Source organism: Sceloporus undulatus, chromosome 2, assembly GCF_019175285.1.
Source record: "Sceloporus undulatus isolate JIND9_A2432 ecotype Alabama chromosome 2, SceUnd_v1.1, whole genome shotgun sequence".
NCBI classification, from domain to species: Eukaryota; Metazoa; Chordata; class Lepidosauria; order Squamata; family Phrynosomatidae; genus Sceloporus; species Sceloporus undulatus.
The window spans coordinates 124056659-124073273 of record NC_056523.1 but is presented as its reverse complement, the minus strand read 5'-3'; the positions used below and the strand labels follow the sequence as shown (position 1 = coordinate 124073273).

Sequence of the window (16615 nt, the reverse complement as noted above, 5' to 3'; positions counted from 1 at the left end):
AGAAGCAACATGGCCCTTTGGTTTAAAGACAGAAAAGCTTGCCAAGGAAGGATGTTTTCAACGGTGGAGCAAGGGGACAGAAGACAGACAGCCACAGAGGCAGGCAGTAGGAGTTTAGTGGGAAACAGATCCTGGTTGACTTTTGCTTGTTTGGCCACTTCCTCAGAAAATCTACAGAGTAAAAAACCAAAACCATGAATTTCAGCTTTGTGCCAGAGCTCTGATTCACTCCATATTCATGGGGCTGTATTTCCAGATGCTGATCTGAATGAAACTACATGCATTGTTCTTTTGGAGACACCTCTTGCAGACCCAAGCCCCGCATTCCGATGTAGCTGTAGTTTGGGTTCTCCTTTGCTCTTCCCAACACCAGAACCTAGAGGAGGATGTCGGCGGGATCCATCTTAGAAAGTGGCAACCTGAACCAGAAATCCTACCAGAGGTCCTGTAACACATTAGGATGAGGGGTCATGCTTCTTGCTTCCTCCTAGCACAGTAGCCAAAAACAATTGGAAATTTGTTTGATATGGGGTGGTTGGGGAGGGGGGTTCTTTCTCTGACCCTCACTCTGATCATCTGAGGCTCAGGTCCAGCCTGAGCCTGGCTAGACTGAATGGAGAGATGGAGCCCAGTGCTGTGACATCTGTTCCTCAAAATGGCAGAATATCCAAGCTCCTAAAATGGCACAATGTAATCCCTGCTCCTGCAATATGGAGAAATTGGTATGCCTCCAAAATCCATGTTGCCTTCAGAATTTTAGTTGTCATGGTATTCATGAGAGCAGGGCAGGTACACAACATCCTGGTTCCCAAACAGATCAAGCAGAGGGACTACAGGAATGTCCCAAAGTCATTTGAAATATCAACTTGGGTCCAGAGCCACCAGCAGTGAGCGGCAACAGCAGAAGCAGCAGCGGCAGCAGGCAGCTCCCTTACTCTAAAAACTTGTGAATGTCTCCATTGAGTTGGTACTGAGGGCCCATGGCAGCTTCATTGAGAAGTGGGCAGTGAGCTGGGCCACACTGGCAACTGTGGATCATCATGATGTTCTTGGAAAATGAGCTGCCATCAGGGCAATGGAAGGGCACACTCAGCGTGCGAGTGCGCAAGGGCACACAGCAGCGCCCATCTAGGCAGGCCCCACAGAAACTGGGCTGGAAACGGCGTGGGCTCTTACACCCGGCATAGGTGAACCTCACTGGCTCCTGTACCTTGTGTGTCCTCAGGCACTTCTTGCCTTTCTAAAAGAATAAAGGAAATTATATTTAGGGCCCTTATATTGGCCTAGATCTCTTGGACTGGGGTGGGTGGGTAGAACAAACATGGCCCAGGAAAACTGTGGATAAAATAGTAGGTGGAAAAACCTGGTACAGTACCTTATTTTGGATTACAACTCACAGAATCATAGAGCTGAAAGTGACCAGAAGGCCCACTGAGTGCAACCCTCTGTTATGCAGCTAAAGCATTTCCAGATATAGCCACCCAACCTCTGTCTAAAGACCTGCAAAAAAGGAGAATCCACCATCCTCTGAAGCAGTTATTCTATCGTTAAATAGCTCTTACCATCAGAAAGTTCTTCCTAATGTTTATGTGGAGCCTCTGTTCTGGTAATTTGAATCCACTGGTTTGTCTCTAGTTTCTGAAGCTGCAAAAAGCAAGCTAGCTCCTTCTTCTACAGGATTCCCAGCAACCCCTGCCAGCTAGGCCAATAACAGGTGTTATGGAAAGTGTAGTCCAAGATATCTATACAAGACATCAGATTTACCTGCTTGTGAATTAGTTACTTAATTTGAAGCAAATCTCAGCATACAGTTGAGGAATTCCTTCTCCCTTCCATTCATTATAGGCAGACATTTACTTTCTGCAGTAACCCAGGAGGGCTCATTCTCTATTGGGAAACTCAGGGCAGGGCATCTCAGGATCTTGGTTTGGATCCCCTCCCATTAAACCAAATCATGTGGCCCCTCCAGATACAGCTGGCTAACAACTCACATCAGCTCTAGGCAGTATAATGGTGAGGGATACTGGGAGTTGTCATCCAATGACATCCAGAGGTCTAATTGCCCTCCCCTGTTTTGGTTCCTCTAGCTCTAGATGGCAGGAAAGCTGCCCAAACCCAGAAAACTCATTTTGAGTTGCAAGGAAAGTTGTTTCCTTCCCTGCCCCAACCTCACCTTTAGCTTTGTGAAATCAGGTTGGCCACAGGGCCTGATCTGACAGAGTCGGGTCTCTTTGACCAGTTTGCACTGAGGGTTGTCGCTGGTGACACGGGTAGAGATGCCAAAGCCACAGGTCTTGGAGCATGGTGACCAGCTGGAGGTCTGAGCCAAGCATTTGTGCTGCTGTTTAGCAACCTGACCCTGGAAGCGTGGCCTCCATGCTGGAGAGAGAAGAAAAGCCCCATTACATTGCTTCCATACCTGATTCCAGAAGGAACAATGAGCAAATCAATGTACTGCCAGCATCTGCACCTGGCAAACAACCATAAGATTGAGAGGGCAGTTTAAACCAAATGAATGGAATTAAAACATAAATGGACAACAGTGGTGGAAGCATACAGTTAGCCATGTTAAGAAAAAAAAAGGGAAGGCTGAATGAGATGCAGCTAGATCCAGAAGAGCTCTTTTCTTTTGGCTGCTCCACTATCCAAACATGGTAAATGCAGGAGAAGGGAGAGGCAAAACCATCTGTTGGGGAAGAAATATGGAAAAGAGGGCTGCAGGAGGGGAAATAGAGGAATACAAATAAAACCTCTGGGGTGCCAGGGGTTTAGACTTCAACATCGCTGTGACAGGGACAGCCCTTACAGTGAGACAGATATCCTTTGGGTGTCATGGAAACAGAGCTTGAAGCTGGGACTTTTTGGACTGCATCTCCCAGAATCCACCAGCTAGGGGGCAGCCATGTTTGCTTGGGGACTCTGGAAGGTATAATTTAAAAGATCACCATTTCCAAACCCTGCATGAAAGGGTAGAAAATCATTAGTTCTTAACTATACAGTCGGCTCTCCACATTTGCAGATTTGATTATTTCCTAGAGAAAACACTTCTCTAGGCATTTTTAGATATTCCGGCATGATTCTTTGGGCAAGTTTTGGCTAATGTTCATCACAGAGTTGCACTGGAGGACCGAGAGATTCCTAGAGAGGTATTCTCCCACATAAAAATAATCAGTGGTTTTTTATTTGCTGTTTTTCCACTTTCACAGGGGCCCTATGCCCTTAACTCCAGTGGATGGTGACAGCCCACTGTATTTATAGTCCCCCCCCCCAATATGCGGATCAATACTTGGGAGTTTCTCTATCTTGTGTGTCAAAATAACTTATATTATTACTATATTTATTTACATCTCACATTTCCCCCAAAATTGGGGAACGAAAGTGGCTTACAAATTAAAAGAGGACAAAAATTAAAAGCATATAGGGATCTAGCTAATTAACAATTTGCAAGCCACTCTAAGCATTTATAAAAAATGGGGTATAAATACAGGCGGGATACAAACCGCCGCTTTGCGGCGTTCCCCCGCCGGCGCCATTTGCTCCGCGCGGGAGCCGCAGCATCCAAACCGTGCGGCTGCCGCGCGGAGCAAAAAAGAAGCTCCATTTCGGAGCTTCTTTCTGCGGCGCACGGATGACGTAGCGAAGCACCAAGGGCGCATTCGCTACGTCATTAGCGCTGTGACACGTCTGGACGCTATGCGTCCAGTACGTAAAGATGGCGCCGGCCATGTAGAAGGGCCGGCGCCATCTTGTACGTATTGTATACGTACTAGGGTTAGGGGGGTGCGGAAGCACCGCCCCTTCCTAACCCTAGTACGTATACAATACGTACTATATGGCGGTGTGTATCCCGCCACAATTAATAATAATAACAATACAAAAGTGAACATTAAAATAGAGTATTAAAACACATCCTTTTAAATGGAATAAAATGGAATTTAAAAACATATAATTGATTTTAAAAGGTACATGTTAAAACAATTAAAAATACTAAAATGCATTAAAACAATAAAAAGAAAACTATATACAGCCCCTTAAAAAACTTCAAAACCTGCACCAAGCAGCACTGAGAGCCCAACCTCAACCATTTGTAAAGGCCTAGAGGCACAAAAATATTTTAATTTCACTTGCTGTTGGAAGGATGTGGGATGGTATAAGGAAGGAATTCCACTAAGAGTCTTGGGCCATATCACCCCCAACCAAATGGCTATATCCTCCTGCTCTCTTGGTCCCAGTTGGTAGCAAATGGTTACTCCCATGCCAGTGAGGCCATGAATGTCCTCAGTGAAAGAAACACTAAAGCAGTTCTCCAAGGTGCTGAACCCAGTCCTCCAAATAGGTTCAGCACCTTAAAGGTAAAGGTTTCCCTTTGACATGAATGTCTAGTCATGTCTGACTGTAGGGGGCAGTGCTCATCTCCATTACTAAGCCAAAAAGCCAGCATTGTCTGAAGACAACTCTGATGGTCATGTGACCAGCATGACTGTACTGAATGCTGTTACCTTCCTACCGAAGTGATACCTATCTATCTACTTGCATTGCAAGCTTTTGAACTGCTAGATTAGCAGAATCTAGACACAAGGCAAACTACCAACCTTTCTGACCCTACAGAGTTTAGAATTGGCATCTTAACGACTAAATCACCTTTGAGAGCTTTAAAATGCCTATTTAAAATCTAAAGCAGATTCACTGCCTCCAGTGATGTCTGTCACCAAGCATCCATGGTCCCAGTAGCTGCAAAGGAACCCCCTCCATTTAGCCATGCAGCCAGGAGAATTGACATAAGCGGGTGACACCTTCTCCCTATGAACCTCAGAGAGCTTGGGCCTTGAAAATCTTGCCTGAAGATCAGGTGAAGACTCCCTGCCAAGGATGTTTGAGCTTTCTGATCCCCTCCCATAATGGCCACACAATTGGGCTTAGCAAAAATAGCAGCTCAGAACCAAAGCAAACGCAAGGGATCATGTTTCATGCCCCTCAGGAGCACCAGATTTAGATCCTGAAAGGGCAAAGGACTACTCCCAATCTTACTACCCCTATTTTTGTTCAGCATTTCAGTTCCGCTTAGGTGCCATTTCTGACACAGGCATGGTGAGGCAGTTTTTCATTTTGGGGCCTTGGAGGAAAGCTGTTTTTAAGCTCAACCTTGTGGGTTTCTCCCCAAAGTGCGAGGCTTTCCCAACTGCCACAGCACAGCCTAGCTATAGTACAGTGCTGTAGTGGTTGTTCTGAAGTGGGGTCTTTCAGACCTTAACAGTCCTGTTAGCTAAAACCATAAGGGGAATTCAGAAAAAGATGCAGGTGATTGAATGGATCCATAGCACCCTAACAATTCCAGCAGTTTTCATCTCCACCAGGACTAGGTCTTTTGTAAATCTAATGGGTCTCGCTTGTCCATTCAAGATCAAGCCTCCACAAAATACTTAAAGAGTAGCTCTAAGCACATATTTTGGTATCTGCTGGGGCATGGTTCCAGGACCCCTTGTGGATACCAAAATCTGTGGATGATCAAGTCCCATTATATTCAGTGACATAGTAAAATGGCGTCCCTTATACAAAACAAGATTTACTCTGTGTGTTTGTGTAATGTTTTGAAGCCATGCATGTTGAATCTGCAGATAAAGTATCTGTGGATACAGAGGGCCACCTGTACTGAATAAGAAACACAGAGGAGAGAATGAACAGTAACATTGTTGTCCCACCTAATAAAAACTTCCTGGTGCTTCACCCTGAGAGCCCTGGCTCCATTAGAAGACTGGGCAGGAGGTAAGGGCTCCCAGACGTTTGGTGGCAGAGATGTCAGGACTCCACCTAAGATGAAGAAGGTTTACGGACAGCACATTTTTCAGGTTGCACTTAGGAGAAAGTTGTTGCTGGATCTGACAAGGCAGACTGAGGCACCTGGTCCAAACTGGCAGCAAGTTCCTCAGTTCAGCTCACTGAGGGCCACATCTTAGAAGACATTGCTACTTCCTCCCTGCATTGGCTTTGTAAGCCTAGTTTGGAAGTTGGGAAGTGATACTGCAGCTAGGTGACATAGATGGGATGCTGCCACCAGCCAATCTAAGGAGCAACTGGATCATCTGGGAGCAAGGTCACACAGTGAGCAGATGACTTTTAAGCCTTGCCATGTGGCAGACTAATAAACACCCTGCTTTGACATCCTACCAGGAAGAATGTTATTGACAGAGGCCCAAGCCCAGCCTAAGACTTTGTGTTGTCTGATCAGCAAATATTGGCTGAAGAGCGGGGTATAAATAATAATAATAATAATAATAATAATAATAATAATAATAATAATTATTATTATTATTATTATTATATCACCACCCACACAACACAGCACAGCACAGAGAAAAAGGAAGGTCCATATTTCCCAAAGCAAGCCAGGTTATTCTGGCACATGAGGCTGAAAATCTTACAAGTGCCCGCCTCAGTCCCTGGCAATTAAAATATGATAGTAAGAAATTAAATAGCTAAGAATTTGCTGTCTATTCAAGATACTCCAACTCTGCAGCTGAGACAGCCACTTCACTGTGCCTAATGGTAGGGACAGCCCTGTAAATGCACAGTCATTAGTAGGAACCCAAAACTTGCGTATGACCGTACTCACTTTTCCTGCAGGGCAAATACAAGTTACTAGCATGCCATTCATGCTAGCTTTGTAATAATTCACTCTTAGTTAGGGAGGGAAATCACATAGCCCTCAGATATTGCTAGACTGCAACTCCCAGCAACCCTAGCCACCACAGCCAGTGCTGTGAGGTGAAGCTCAGCAGCATCTGAAGAATGGCATGGTTCTCATTCATGCTGCAAGTCAAAAACAAAGCTGAAAAACAGTCCTCCTTTTCTTTGGACTACAACTCTCAGAATTCCCCAGTGAACATTAACTTTGCCGAGATCTGATAGAACTGAATCCCTGCAAGGATATATCATGCAATCCCTACAAAGATGTATCACACAATGATCTGCCTTCATATTCCCAAAACAACTTTAAAAATGTAGTACTCCCCTTTCCCCCTAAATTTTCCCTCCAGATTTACAAAGAATTGGAAATATGGGCTAGAAACCTGTTGGTGAGTCAACAATAGCTAAAGCCAATGGATTCAATGGCTCTTCTCTAGTCAGGACCAACAAGAAGGCCTTGGTCATGATCTGCCAGCTGCACTTGTTAACAATAAACACAGCTGTATGTATAGCACCATCAACATTTATGTACTGTACAGTGTATACAAAAAAATATTTCCCCGTGCAACCTTCCCAGCCTGGCACATTGAACATGTCATGTACTACTCCACTGGCCACCCCAAAATAGTAGATCTTTTGGCCACACTGGCCAATCAGAGCTCTAAGGTCATCTGGAGAGGCCCTTCTCACTGTCCCACCACACTCTCAGGCTCATTTGGTGGAAAGAAGAGAGAGGGCCTTCTTAGTGGCTGCTCCCAGATGTTGGCACTCTCTCCCTTTTGGCATCAGGTAAAAACATGTTTGTGCCATCAGGCTTTTTTCATACTGACAAGGGTTGTGCTTTTAAATGCTGCACAATTCAGATTTTAAGGTTTGCATATTTTTAAAATATATTTTACTATTTTACTATTTAATATTTTTAATTTTATAAGTTGTTTAATGGTTTTTAAAATATTGTATTTTAAAATATTGTATTTTTAATATTTTGTATTGATAGGAGTTGTAATCTACCACTCCTGGAGAGTCCCATGTTGGGAAAGGCCATATCAGAGTCACTTAACTGAATGAGACAGCCCACTCACCTGGCAGATTCTTCCAGTGCCCACCTTTGCCCACGTAGATGAGCTCATTGCCATTGGCTTCTCCATTTGCAATGTACTCAAAAGTGACCCCTCCGTACTTCTTGGGCCCTTTGCTGCACACAAATTTCTTGCAGCACTGGCCAGGTACCTTCAGGAGCCGGGGGCTGGGGCAGCCAAGGGAGACCAGATGCAGCTCTAGTGGGCAGAGCGGTTGACAGCCCACAGCCCCATCAATGCAAGTGCACTGGTGTTTGCAGCTGGGCTGAAAATTCTCCCCATTCTGGTAGATTCGGCCATTATATTCACAAGTTCGGCCTTCATGCTTTGCTGAAAAGGAAGAGATAAAGAAAGATGTATGTTATCATGTCCTAGCAGACAGATTTCCATGCACCCAGGTATCTACTAGGTAGGACAAAAAACCAGAAGCTCTTGGATAATGTCCATTTATGTACACAGCACTAGTCTTAGACATTAGTGCTTTGTGGGAACATGTAGGTCCTTTGGAAGAAATGTCTTGTTCTGACTTTTAGCACAGCATCCACCCAATTGGTGTCCTTTTTTAGAAGAGGGGAAAGTATGGCTTGCAGCCCCCCTCAAATGTCACTCCCCCCCTTCTCAAAGCCCCCTGCTAATACCATGAAGCACCAATTTTTAGGGCAATTTTGGGTGATTTTCATTGCATCAAGCACCCTCCCATCTCCCCTTCAGAATTCTAACCCCTCGACCTGCTCCAAAGTATCTTGGTATTCAGTCATATATAAGCCAAATTAGGGACTGGAAATGATGCGTCACATATAGTCATGATTTTTGCTGGTACAGGCTAAATATGGAAGTACTTTGAAGATGGGATGGATGATTTTGGACTGCTGGTCAGAGGGTGAAAACTGCTCCCCCTTGCAATTGTCCAGTCCCATTTTAGATTTTGACCTTGATCATCACAAGGGCGAAGATAGCACAATAGATCACAGAAAATAGCCAGAGAGTGGGATAGAAGCAGTAGGACTATTGAAGCCATTTCCCATGCTTCTCCTCTAACCTACCATTTTGGGTTACCACAGGAGTGATCTACAGGAAGGGGGTGCAGAACACAGATAAAGACCTGTTGGTAACTCTCTGGGCCATTTTCAATAAATTGGCAAGGATTTCTGACTCCCAAATAGAGTTCCCTTCCAGCACTCAATCATACTAAAGAAATTAAGCAAACATTCAATTTCACTGGCCTTAGCACACTGCCTCTCAGCTGATGTTAAAAGCTGGGATGAGCCTAGTTAATATTTATATGCGAGTCTTCTAGGTTATATCACAAAATGTCCAGCTTGAGCAAAGAAAGAATCCTGCCAAATAACCCTGAGAACCACTGCTGCTAATAAGATTTGACAATAATGGGATAGTCTGATCAATAGGCTGAATCAGTACAAGGCAGCTTTCTGTGTTACTAAAGGTCAGGGTAATCAGGAAGAGACTTTTGTGTGGATGGACTGTTCCCTGGGCTCAGAATTCTTTGATTCTAAAAGTATTTCTTTTGCATCAAACTGTGGTTGGTGGGTCATAGGGCCCGGCCTCTTTGGTGAAAAGCAATAACAGAAACACAAGGTAAATTCTGCAAGTCCACCCGTTCTTGATCTATCTCAAAGCCTGTCCATCCATTACTTTATTTATATCCTCCTTTTTTTCCCCACTCTGGGACTTAAGGTGGCTTACAAAAAGCAGAGAATACAATAAAATACATATAGTTTAAAAATATAAAAATCAAAATTAAAATAGTATTAATAACAAAACAAAAACTGATTAAAAACAGTGCAGCACCATAAAAGTGCTTTTCTTGTTAAAATCAGTTTCCAAAGGCTTCCCGGAAAAGAAAAGTCTTAACCTGTAGTGGAGAGGAAAACAAAGTAGGAGCTATCCTAATTTTCCTAGAAAGGGAGTTTTCAAGTGTGGAAGCAGCCACAGAGGAGGCCTTCTCCCACATTCCCATCAACTGTCCCTGTAAAGATGGTGGGGCAGAGAGGAAGTCCTTCCTTGCAGATCTAAAAGCTTGGGCAGACTCATATGGGAAGATATGGTCCTTCAAACAGCCTGGGCCTGAACCTGAATGTCTGAAAGTTTGCAGATGTGAAAAACAGAACACACCCTTAGGCTGCCAACATGCCAAGTGAGAGAAAGACATTTATCTTGCAAAATTAGGTTTTTAGGGACCAAATCAACAAGAGGAAAGTGTTTGGAGCTTAAAATAGCCATGTGAAAACAGGATGTGACAGCTCACATAGGCTGGAATCGGGTTGCAGCAGCAACAGCTGGGGCAGTCTGAGTATGAGCTGGAACTGGGAAGCCTTCTGCTGGATGTAGATCCTAGTGGAATGTACATCCTGGCCGATGGAGATGTGGCCTTCCCCTGCTAATATTCAGCCCTCTCTTCATCTGCTCTCTCTCTACCCAAGCTCTCCTTGGCACATATCCTCCTGAGTTGACTTTCCTTCTCACACTTTCCAATAAGGGACAGAGCTTCTACCTAAGAAACGAAGGGCCTTCAGATACAACAGCCTTGATACCTATCCATAATGGATGTCACCACCACAAAAGGCCATGAGAATAGTGTTACCTCCAGTTTCATTGCAAACATCAGAGAAAGAGAATTCATGCATATCTGTACTGCATATATTGGGGGAAGATGTTATTGCTGCGTATATGGAGTCACAGGATGGCAGCTACTCCAGATTAACTAGGAAGCACAGTTTCAAAGCAACTGTGCTCCCTGGGTGTGCATTCTGCACATATGACTATCCAGCTGTCAGCAACTTCCTCTGCAAAATAGTTTGTGAAGAAATTGCCTCTGTTTTGGACTGCCTATATTCATGGGGTGACTTGAAGGCATACATATGCGCGCTCGCACACACACACACACAGGTGGCCCTCCTCCAATTCCAGTTTCAGACTCTCATTTTCTACCCCACAGGAAGAAAGGGAAGAAATGGTATGTGCTGCAAAATGTATTTATTTATTAATTATTTTATTTGCTTTATTTGTATGCTGCTCTTCTCCCAGGCTGGGACACAATGCGGCTTCCACAACACATTAAAATGTTACAAAAAGACCAATTTAAAAACACCACATTAAAACACTATGAAATACTATCATACTGGTTTTAAAACATACAGATGTTAAAAATAGATGAAACATACATTTGTTCTGCTTCCTGGCGGAGCACTGAGATGAAAGAGGCTCAGCCCAAAATAATTTTCCCATCAAAAACTTGTTGTCAGCTGTAGTAGCCACATTGATTGACTGGTTGAGGGTTTTTGAGTTTGTCATTCTCCTAACACTGAGAATAGCTCACAAAAGCATCTTCTTGTTTAAATGTACAGACTCCCCTTCCCCTCTTCCACCTCCCAAAAAATCACCTTCCCATGTTTTGCCTATCAGGGTTGGGTCCATCTTCCTCCTTTTCCTGCCTCTAAATGACCGGTTATTCACACTGTGAAAATTTACACCACTATTTGCTACTAGGATGGGGTGGGAAGCAACAGAGATTCACTCAAAGTCAAATGGAGACACAGCTCAAGTTGTATTATTGCCTTACTGCCCACAGATTTCTCTCTCTCCCTTTCCCTGCTTGGTGCCTGCATATCTATGGGCAGCAACCTCTTCTTCTAGATCTTAAAGTCTCCATTATTTTGCCCATCCTAATACAGCACAGTTACTAATATTACTAGTATGAAAGGCCTACAATAGACTCCACAACTGCCACCACCTGGCAGTTTGTCCCTTGTGGGACTGGAAGCAACAGAGAACGTTGTGCGTATGCTTTGGGTGAGCGGATGCCAGCTCCCTCTGTCTTCCACTACAGTGTCTGGCTTCAAGCCCACAATTAAACTGAGATGCCAGTTTCCTAGCTAAAGTGCCAAGACTGAATGCAGCTGACTGTCACTTGTCAGCAACCATACAGCACTTGTTGCTAAATCACACAAGGATTTTTCCAGCACTTCCTTGCATAGCTCACCTTCGACTAAAATGCAGTTCACAATAATGCCTGACCTGGGGTAGAGCTGGTGATCTCGGAAGCACAGAATGGCCAGAACGGGGCTGCCTCTCAGATGTTGTGGCCACCATGTTTGCAGTGAAGCTGGATCTAACTCACAGATTCTGGGCCAAGGTTTCACACAGACCCTCCTTTGCTGGGATCTATTGAAACTCAGCCCTTGACAATAAGAACCACCACCAATGAGGTCCTGGGATATATTTTGTTCCCCTGTTCATTCTGCTGAGTGGGACTCTAAAGTTCTGCTCTGATGGCATGTGTGCGTTGGTGCAAGCGCGGTGGATGCAAGTTGTTTCCAGGCTATTGCAACCCTAAGGTGAACCAATCATGGGGTTTTCTTACCAAGATTCTTTTAGAGGTTTACCATTGCATTCCCCTGAGGCTGAGAGCATGTGACTTGCCCACCATAACCCAGTGGATTTCATGCACCACACATTAAATCTAATTAAAGCCAACCCTCCATATCTATATCCATGGATACAGTCATCTACAACTTAAAAATATTTTTTAAAGATTTCTAAAAAATCAAACTTTGATTTTGCGATTTATATACTGTACCATTTTACTATGCCAGTATATACTGTATATAATGGGACCTGAATATCCACAGATGTTGGTATCTGCAGGGGGGGTCCTGAAACCAAATCCCAGCAGATACCAAGGGCCCACTGTACTCCCACTGCTACCATGAACAGAGTCAGGCAGTAACACACCAGTTTACAAAATGTGTCAGATTTCTTATTTCAAAGTCGTGTATCCCTCAGATCCAGACCACAGCCAAGGCTTGTAGATTCTTTTTGTACAATATTGCCAAAATCCGACCATATCTCTCCGCCTCTACTGCCAAGATCCTGGTCCATGCCCTAGTGATCTCACGACTTGATTACTGTAATGTCCTCCTGGCTGGGCTTCCTTTTTCTCACCTCCGTCCTTTAATCTCTGTCCAGCATTCAGCTGCACGCATTATCACTTCCACCCACCGCTCTGACCACATCTCTCCTGTGTTGGCATCCCTTCACTGGCTCCCTCTCCCTTTCCGCATTCAGTATAAGCTCCTGCTGTCGACATTCATGGACTGGCCCCTCCTTACTTATCAGACCTTCTTTCTCCTCACCTTCCCACCAGGGCCCTCCGTTCTGGTAGTCAAGGGTTCCTGTCCCAGCCCAGGATTTCCTCTGCCCCATCCTGGATTCGCCCCTTTTCACTTGCTGCCCCTCACTCCTGGAACCTTCTTCCTCCACAAGCAAGAGCCATCACTTCATTAACCAGCTTCAAAACGGAGTTGAAAACCATCCTATTCAGAGAAGCCATCCCAGGCATCGCATAATTGTCGCTTACTATCTGATGTTCTGTTGTTGGCTGTTTATCAATCCATTTCCTGTATTGCTATGTACTGTATATGCATTATCCTACTTGTGAGTATGTATTTTCCCTGGATAATGATTAACCTTCCATTTTGAAGCCAATCCCTCCCTTCAGTCCATCTGCCTTGGTCCAGGCCTCGGAGGTTGAGAGGAACTGCTGGACCTCTTACCCTTTCCCGTCACCACTCCCTTCTCCTTCTGTGTCATGTCTTTTTAGATTGTAAGCCTGAGGGCAGGGAACCGTCTAACTAAAAGGATTGCATGTACAGCGCTGTGTAAATTTACAGCGCTTCATAAATAAAGGTTAATAATAATAAAAAAAGTAAAAGGGGTTACATCAACCCTCTTACAGCCCCACAAACCAAATATCTAAGTACAACCAACACATTTCTCACATTCAGTGTAAGCCACAAGGTAGTGTATGAAAGAGCGTTCCCACCCAGCTCAAGGTGGCATTTGTAGGCACTCCAGAGGTGCCACCTGGGTGTGCCAGGATCCCCTCCCTCCTCCTGCACCTCTTACCCCAACAGATGCCCCGGTTAGCCAAAGGGTCGGCCCCAAAGTTGCACTCCAGGCCCTTGTGGGGATCGCAGGGCGAGAGCTTGTCACAATCCTCGTTGAGCTGCCGGGCACAGACTTGGCAGCAGCCGCAGGCATCCAGCACTAAACTGACCCCGGGGGGGGCATTGAAGCAGGCCTGGGGGGCAACGGCAGGTGGAAGGGCAGTGGGAGGCCACCTGGATATAAAGAAGCGAGGGAGGAAGGGGAGAAGTGAGAACAGCATTTGGGAAAAGTCACCTTTGGGGAATTGCCATCCAAATAATAATGTTTCTCCAGACTCTAGGGTGACTGGATGCCTCCCTTCCAGGACACATCCTACATTTCACACATGTGTCCAGGAAGAATTCCAAAAGGCCCTCCATTTGGAGCATCACTAAGAAGCATGCATTTATAGGAGTGTTTTTATCCTTTGGTTGGTCATGTCCTACATTTTTCTTCAATAGCCTACATCTGTTCCTAGGAAAAATGAAATTTAGAAGGGTCCCTTCTCTCCCCCTATTTGCAGTGTGGACAGGATAATAAAACAAAATAGAATAAAATAAAAATAATGAGGGGATTGCAAAATACAGTATGTCATACAGCTGTAAATAAACCATATGAAATGAATTTATATGAGATTTTTCAGCTATTCTAGACTAAAGGTCCAAAACACAATGCAAAAGTAATCCATTTTGAGACCGCTTTAACTGCCCTGGCTGAATGCTAGGGAATCCTGGGGATTGTAGTTTGTTGTAGCACCCTAAATGTCTCACAAAACTGTAGTGCCACAACGAACTACAACTCCCAGGTTTCCCCTAGCACTCAGCCAATGCAGTTGAAGCGGTCTTGAACTGGAGTATTTCTGTAGTGTGTTTTGGACCTAAGAAGCATGGGTTTATATTTCTAGGAGTGTTTGTGACTTTTATTTTGGCCATGTCCTCTATTTTTTCTTGAGTGTCCTACATCTGGGAGGTGCCTGGTTGTCTCTGGCAGTGAAGTCACCCTGGCCATTCATAATAGGGTCGCCATGGGTGGCAGTGGACTGGAAGGCAAGGAATCACCACCAGTCTAGAGTCACTCCTTCTGCCTGTACCCAGGGACCAGCAATAGCAAGTACATTTCTATAATGCTTATCAGTGCACTTAAGCACTCCCTAAGCGATTTACAATGTGTCAGGTAATAAAAGCGGGGTACTCATTTTAGCCACCTCAGGAGGATGCCAGGCTGAGTCAACCCTGAACCCCTGGCTGGGATTCAACTCACAACTTCACAACTGTGTGTTTTGTGAGAGACTGGTTGCAGTACAGGCATTTAACCACTGTGCCACCAGGGAAAGCACTGATCCCACCAACCGTTGCTACCACAGAAAGTGCCCTGCACTCCCCTGCCCTCCTGAGCTGGGATGAAGGGATGTGCCCACCAGCAACGCTGCCCCGGCTCTGGGTCAAAACAGGTGGTACCCCCCCCCTCCCACCACAAACACACAGAGCTTCCTAGATGGCATTGCAGCCCCTGAGGCCGGAGGAGCCCAGGCACAGACATACACCCGCAAACAGACACACACAGACACCTAGGCACACAAACAGTCAGAGGCACACACACACATACAGAGACACAGACAGACAGAGACACAGATGCACAGAAGTAAACACAGACACAGAGACACACAAACACACATACAGAGACACAGACACATGGACACAGACCTGCAAACAGACACACACACACACACACACACACAGATACAGACACACAGAAGCAAGCACAGAGATACACAAACACCCAGACACACACGCACACACGAGACAGACACAGCAAACACAGACTTCTACATAGACAGACCCACACACAGACAAACCCACGCACACACAGACTCCAGTCTTTCCCTTAAAGGGACCCCCCTTCCAGGCGTCCTCCTTTTCCCGGACTCGCCCTCCACCTCCACCTCCTGTCCGGGAGGAATCCCAAACCGTCCTCCATTCTGAGCATCATTAAGCAGCAGGCGTTTTCCTTTACAGGAGTGGTTTTTTTTAAAGCTTTTGTCCTCCCTTTTCCTCCACGTCCTCCATCTTCCAGTCCTTTAAGGAGGACCTTCTCCCTCCCTGTTTGCAGCGAGGACAGGAGGGGAATAAAAGAGAACATACTATAACTAAATGAAAGGGTCAAAAAACGCGGCGTGCGTCACGCAGCTCTAAATAAACCACACGAAGTGAATTCATGGGAGGGTTTTTCCCTGGGTCATGTCCTCCCTTTTCCTTGAAATGTCCTCCATTTTGCGGGGTGAGGGCCACCCTGATCCCCTCTCTCCTCCCTCAGGACCCCAGAAACAAGCTGAGCTCCCTTGCCGATGGAGGGGAGGAGGAGGAGGAAGGAAGGGATGCCTAAGGGTTAGGTACTCACCTGAGAGACCCCCAAAAGCAGCAAAGGCAGCACCAGCAGCAAAGCAGAGACCCTCATTGCTGGGTGATGCAAAAATAAGACTAGGAAAAGTGGGACTGTGTTGTTGTTGTTGTTATTATTATTATTATTATGCAAACTAGATCTTTTAAAATGACCAGGGAAATTAATCCAGGAGGAATGGCTGCTGGAGAAAATATCCGTAGCTTAGAATTGCTGCTGCAAAGTTGTCCCCATCAGGATGGCACCTTCGCCACGCTTCAGAATCCTACTACTTCCTTACCTTCAAAGCAGCAGCGTTGGTCCTCCCTGTATTTATATACTTCCCCTCCCCGGGGACGCCCCGCCCACCGGGCTGCGAGTCAATAGGAACCTCCCGGCCGGCCAATTAGCGACGATGGCGGACTTCCAACATTCCAAGGGGAGGGGCTTTGGGGGAGGTGGGAGGGGCCGAATGAATAGAGTCATTCATAAATTTAGAAGGCATTCCGGGCAGAGAGCGCGCGCCTCCA

The 16615-nt window shown here is 45.5% G+C and overlaps 1 protein-coding gene across 1 annotated transcript; it reads right to left on the bottom strand.

The window, feature by feature from the left end:
- Nucleotides 1-98: 98 nt before the first annotated feature.
- On the bottom strand, nt 99-16382 carry LOC121921258 (CCN family member 1-like). Its single transcript, XM_042449055.1, is given in 6 exon segments — nt 99-1240; nt 2174-2379; nt 7767-8093; nt 13689-13848; nt 13850-13903; nt 16107-16382. Coding segments are annotated over 6 exon segments (1113 nt in total). The 5' UTR covers nt 16164-16382; the 3' UTR covers nt 99-931.
- Between the last annotated feature and the right edge of the window lie 233 nt (nt 16383-16615).